The following is a 6,000-nucleotide window of genomic DNA, read 5'->3' as shown; positions in this document are numbered from 1 at the left end:
TGCGTATACAAAAAAAAGTTACTATTACCGCTTATTTATAGCGAATTATCGATTAAAGATCTTTCTAGTAGAACATACGTATCTGGATCGGAATCCTAAAGATTCCTTTTCATTTGACGCTCTGTTGGGCATTATTGACGTTAAATGATTAACTAACGCCCATTAAAAGCGTAAAGATTCATATTAATTACCCGTCATCGAGCTGTCGGAACATCAAATGATCCATTAGGTATAAATATTGGGTATAGCGCCAAATTAATTTAATCGATGCTAGAAGTTAAAAATATATTTGATACTAACGTCAATACTTCGTTAACTGAAGCTCAAATTAAGTTTCAATGAACAGTTATTGTTGTTATAAAAAATCTATAATCTTGAAACGGAGGGGAAATAATTCACCCATTAAATGTACATAATTTAATATTTAGAAACAATAATCAAAATGATTATTCACTGGGTAGATTAGAAATCAAAACATGATTTTTATCTAATTTTACAATTTGATTAGCGTTTCTGAATTCAAATTTGTACAATTTTTTTATATTTAAACAACTCAACAACGAAAAACCCTTCTTTAGAAAAAGTCTTCATAACTTTCTATTAATTTTGGACAATTATAAAAAAAAAACCACGACTGAAACTCATAGAGTATACTTTAATTTATGCCTTACTAAACATTTGTTTCCAAGGGCAGTCAAAAGTTGGCAAAGTATTTATCATAAATATTTTATTTGTAAGTTTCTATATATTTCTACACGTTCGTGTTATTTGTGTTTGTCTTTTTGTGTGAACACAGGTTTTTAGAGATTCTATTTCAATCATTTTTTGAGAATATTCTATGATCAATCAGCTTTTTTTAGAACTGTTTCGAGTTTCGACCTAGTTATGTTTATAAGGATATTAAGTTGTACTTAAACTGAGATTTACCATTCTTTAGTCGCTTTTTTAGAATAAATACTTTGGCAACTTCAGACGGGTTATGCTTCAGAATGGTTGTGGAGAGAGATTCTCTCACGTTTATTTTAAAACGTTGTTTTCAAAATTTAAAATGGAATGACCACTTGAAAATTTTTATATATATATTTTTTAATTTGAAATTATCAGCTGTGAGAGTTTTTCTCATCACTTCAGTAAGATCGGTTAAAAACCGCAATTCTGAAGGCTTCGTTATACTTCGGTTATCTCCGTAGATACTCTGTGTTTTAAATGATAAATATAAATAATATGGAATAACTATTATAATATATTTTATAAGTGGCATTATCTATCCAGAACATTTAATAAGTAAATTTAATATACTATTCTTTCATATGAATTAATGTATTTTTGGCTCTTGCGCAAAATCTTCAGATTTTTTCTAACCACTAGAGTAATGATTTTGATACGAAAGACGATCAGTCTAAAGGATTAAACGTAAATTCGATTAAAATTGAGATAGCTACAGAATCTGTTGAAATGAAATTTAAGATGTGATGTTACATAAATTGGTCCACCATTTTAAGTGATTAATCAATTTGAAGTTAAAAAATTGTACATTATAGTAAAAAAAGCATAACGACTAGTCACAAATTTAAATTAAAAATGGATTTAATACTATTTACGTTCAAAGGTACTGTGTATTACTTAAAATGGTTTACAATTTGCATTAAAAATTTTCTACTAATAAAAAAATGGAACATAATTTGTGCAGAACCTATATTATAGTACCATTAAAGCCATAAATTTTTATAAAAAAATATGACCATTGCACAAAAATAAAAATAAAATTAAAAAAAAAATTGAAAATAAACAATTAAAAATTAATACCTATATGGATTATTACACTATTCGGATACGGTGTGTCATGAAACAATACTGGAAGGAAAATTATTAAATTGGAATGATTTTCTAAAACATGCGCCCCTCATTTGTTTAAAATATATTATTACGTGTAGTTAATAAATATTATGTGTGAATGAGTATTTGTATAAATATTTTACTTAAAGAATACTGTCGTTTGCCATTTGCATTGTCTATGAAAAATGTACTTTGGTTTATTTACTTTATGGAACGTGTTACAATAAAACCTATTTACGTTCTTATTTTTTGAGGGGGCAAATATATACAAAAACATTCCGGAAATTAAAGTTACGATACAAAGTGTTATGAATAAAACTTTAGTCGAGTTATTTTTAAAAAAAAAATTCACCTAACATAAAAATATTTTGACTATAATTTTGGTACCAATTAGGCTTTGATCGTAACTAATCAAAAAACAAAAAAAACAAAAAACGTTTCCAATAATAGAGAATGACTATAATTTAAGTCTATGATAAATTTACTATTGGTCAGAATTATCATCATCGGGATGATTGTTCTGTGACGGTGGAATTATTATCGGCGGTTCTTTCTTCTTTTCTTTTTTTATGATTGTTATGTCGGGATGATTAGGTAATACAGTTTTTGTAATATTGTCATCAGTTTCAACAATTGCTATTGACGGTGATGGTGGTAACATATGATTACTATCATCACCTGATTCAATGTCATCACCTTCGTCACCTTCTTCACCTCGCATATCGTAACTATAATTACTTGTCGAGGCATCTGGATCTGAACTATTCAATGATATGAGGTAGTTTGATAATGTTTGTGGTGTTACATTTAATAATTCAGCTGCTCGAAATAATGTCACTTCTTGACGTTGAAGTTTTGCTAGTATATCAGCTGGACCCTGATCACTCCAAAAATCTCTTACTCTGAAAACATTATATACATTTTTAATATATAATCAAAAACAGTGAAGCCTTAACTATAGGGCTCACTGGGCTGTAGCCCCGAGTGCAAGCCTACATTGGACGAAAACTATAAGAGTTCTCATGACAATTATTTCGAAGTAGGTATTACTTTCTTAATTTTGTATGAATTTAAAGTTTTTATGCGCAGTTTAATAGGCACATTAACGTTGATTGCGCGAGCCGAATATTTAAAGATACATTTTCTTATCAAGATACGTTTATTCTTAGCGTTTTGCTAATCTAAAATCGATTTTAATCTATTGCTCATCTACAAGACGATTTGAAATTAACATTTTGACGGGTGCTATACACACGCAGAAAAAGAAGTTTCTTGAAATATAACAGGCAAATATAATATGCATTAATTACTCATTTGTTGATGGTTTTCATAGTAATGGTAGGTTATGGTACCATAAACTTTATTTATACATATAATAATTACATACACGACTGTTTTTTTTACCGGTATTACTACGTCAAAATCAACATCATGAATGCCTGACAGCGTTTTTGCGATAATAAACGAGGTTTAAAATTTAATTTAATTTTCTTGCAAGAAAGCGTGTTTATTTTGCCGAAATATGTATATTTTTTGTGGCTTTTAATTAGGAAAATCAACATTTTAAGTACTTTTTCAAACATAGTAAAATATCCTATTAGTCCCTTTAAAAATTTTTCTCTGGAGGATAATTACTACGAATATCAGTAGATGGCCCTGATTTAAAATGTACACATACACTTATTCAAAAAAGCATTTGCTGCCAGATATTATGATATTTCCTGACTCGTATGAATCGATCTATCTCATAATTTCTATGAAGTAATTCTAAAAGTTATGGAAAGTAGTCTAACCTGTACGGATGTTTTAAACAACCATATGCATCACGATATCTTCCATATAATGTACCATATGAAACACCTAATAATTCAGCTGCGCTTTTCATTTCTAATTCTTTATTTTTGATTGCATCCATAACACGTTTCGTAAATGGCTCTTCCCAAAATTGTGGACGTCTACCCGTATTTAAATAATCATTCATTTTTATAACATCCGGCCATTGACTTTCTAATGCAGCTAAATTTTCACTTTTTACAACCACACCGCCTGGTAATGATGATGACGATGTGTTATTGTTATTTGTGGCATTGTGTGATGATAAACCAGCTCCTGCAGATGTTCCAGGTGTTGCACCCGAATGACTGGCTGTATCACTTTCTGAACCAGGTCTCGCATATTCATGTCCATTTTCTGATTTTGCATATTGATCCTAAAAATAAATTTAATTTAAATATTGTGGTTAATTTTTCTATTCATTTGGAATTTCCACATTTTATCAACGATTTTGTGATTTTTTTTTTTTAAAAACCACAAAAGAAAATATAATTAATTGCCTGAAGAATATTATTAATTTCTTATAATTTTAAAAGTCATTTTGTAATATTTTTTATGATGTCCAATGATTTTTAATCGCTGAAGATACTTTTAAAAATATTTGTAATTGCTAGAAAACGAAGAACCGAAGAACCATCCAGACAGGTCAAACGGTCTGAATGTAATAAATAATTACGTACAAATTTTTGGTCTTTTAAATCATAAATTAAATTGGAGAACCATAGATAAAAATGATTGCAGTGAGTGCAACAAGAAGGAGGTGACAATTGAAATATAGTTTTCTGAGAGACTTGGAAGAAGTAGTAGGAAAAGTAAAGATCAGAAAACAATTCAGCCAAAACATTAAATTATAGATATCGAACTGAACCCTTAAACCTAACCTAAAACATAAAAATTGTAAATTATTAAGTTGCAAACTGCATTAGAATTGAAATCTAACATTTAAAAATTGGCACTAAATTAATATCATCGACTAAAAATTGGAATTAACACCACTTAATCGAAGAACCATTTTTGCTTATCGAAATCTCTTGGCATGTGAGTCCCTCGGGTTCCTTGGAAGCAGGAATAAAAATACTAAAAAACTGTCGCCCATCTATGTTTTTTTTTATTCCTATATTTCTTGGTAATATGGGAATTTGAATAATTCCGTCCATATTACATGATTATCATTGTTCCACGCCAATGTAAAGACCGACACAATTCATTTAGTTGGTTTAGATGGAAATTTCACAGAAAACTCGAATTAAATTGCTATTGTCGTAAAGATTTTGCAATAATCATGCTAACTAAACTCAAAAAATAAAGGACCTCGGATCACTGAGAAAATGGCTTTCGGTCAAATAACGCCGGAGTTTTGGAAAAATATTCTTTTTGTCATTCTGAACAAATACGAGTACAAATCTCGCCGTTCGAGATATTCCATGTCAAAGTTCCCGTAGCGAGGTTTGGCAAATGTGAAATTTTAAAAAGATTCTCCCAACAACCCAACTTGGACTTAATATTATTGAAGAGAAAAATTTTCATAAAAATTTATAAAATAACTTACATTATTATCTGTCTTTGAATCACTAAAGCTGTGCTCTTCATTCTGTGAATCACTTTGTTGATCTTCATCCCAATCACCAACCTCCGTGTCTGGAATAACAACCTCGTCTGAATATGAATCCCTTTTAATATTATTTTCACCTAAATTTGCAATTTTTGGTTGTGAGAATGATTGTGAATCGTAATCATCCATTGCGGGCCTGCCACGTTTTCTTTTACTATTTGATTCTTGATCGGAGTTGCTATCCAACACAGCTGATACTTGTGGAAGTACTGATTGAATACCATTAAGACCACCTGATCGTTCACTATTTCCATTTCCATTATTACCTCCACCTGAAGGGGTTGATTCGTTATTACATGCATCATCGTCTCGCCAGGAAACTTCTGCTAATCCTTTTATCCGTAATTCTTCGGCTGTTTTTAATAGTGTGGCTAAGTGACACTGAAACAAGAGAAAAACAATTTGATTAAAAATTAGTTCAAATGAATTTAATGTTTTCAGTGCAAAATTTATGAAACAAACCCAGGAACCAGAATTCAGATTGGGTCATTAGACAAAAGGTGAGGGTTAAACTCTCCCGAGTAAATTTTGAACACTTAAAATCAATATATATATATACTTTTTTAGAATAATTTTTTGTACTGAACATAAAAAACCGCAACTTTTTTGATTTAGCGAAAAAAAGTACCTGAAAATGAGCAAAACTGAGTTCAAGAAAAAGCCATATGAAATTTCTACAGACTTAATATTAAATGTAGACCACTGATAAACTAGTCTTA

General features: G+C 29.8%; 1 protein-coding gene across 1 annotated transcript in view; it reads right to left on the bottom strand.

Annotated features, from left to right (window-relative positions):
- Positions 1 to 2,031: 2,031 nt before the first annotated feature.
- Positions 2,032 to 6,000, bottom strand: part of LOC123297477 (protein tramtrack, alpha isoform-like) — a 49,466-nt gene continuing 45,497 nt past the window's right edge. The window contains exons 2-4 of the mRNA XM_044879148.1: positions 5,219 to 5,662; positions 3,630 to 4,045; positions 2,032 to 2,738 (exon numbers count right to left, since the gene is read on the bottom strand). Of these exons, the coding sequence (XP_044735083.1) occupies positions 2,321 to 2,738; positions 3,630 to 4,045; positions 5,219 to 5,662 (1,278 nt within the window). The 3' untranslated portion in view covers positions 2,032 to 2,320. The remainder of the gene's footprint in view (positions 2,739 to 3,629; positions 4,046 to 5,218; positions 5,663 to 6,000) is intronic.

The sequence above is a fragment of the Chrysoperla carnea genome, chromosome 4 (genome assembly GCF_905475395.1).
Source record: "Chrysoperla carnea chromosome 4, inChrCarn1.1, whole genome shotgun sequence".
NCBI lineage: Eukaryota > Metazoa > Arthropoda > Insecta > Neuroptera > Chrysopidae > Chrysoperla > Chrysoperla carnea.
Note: the sequence above shows the minus strand (reverse complement) of the source record. Positions and strands in the feature narration are given on the sequence as shown.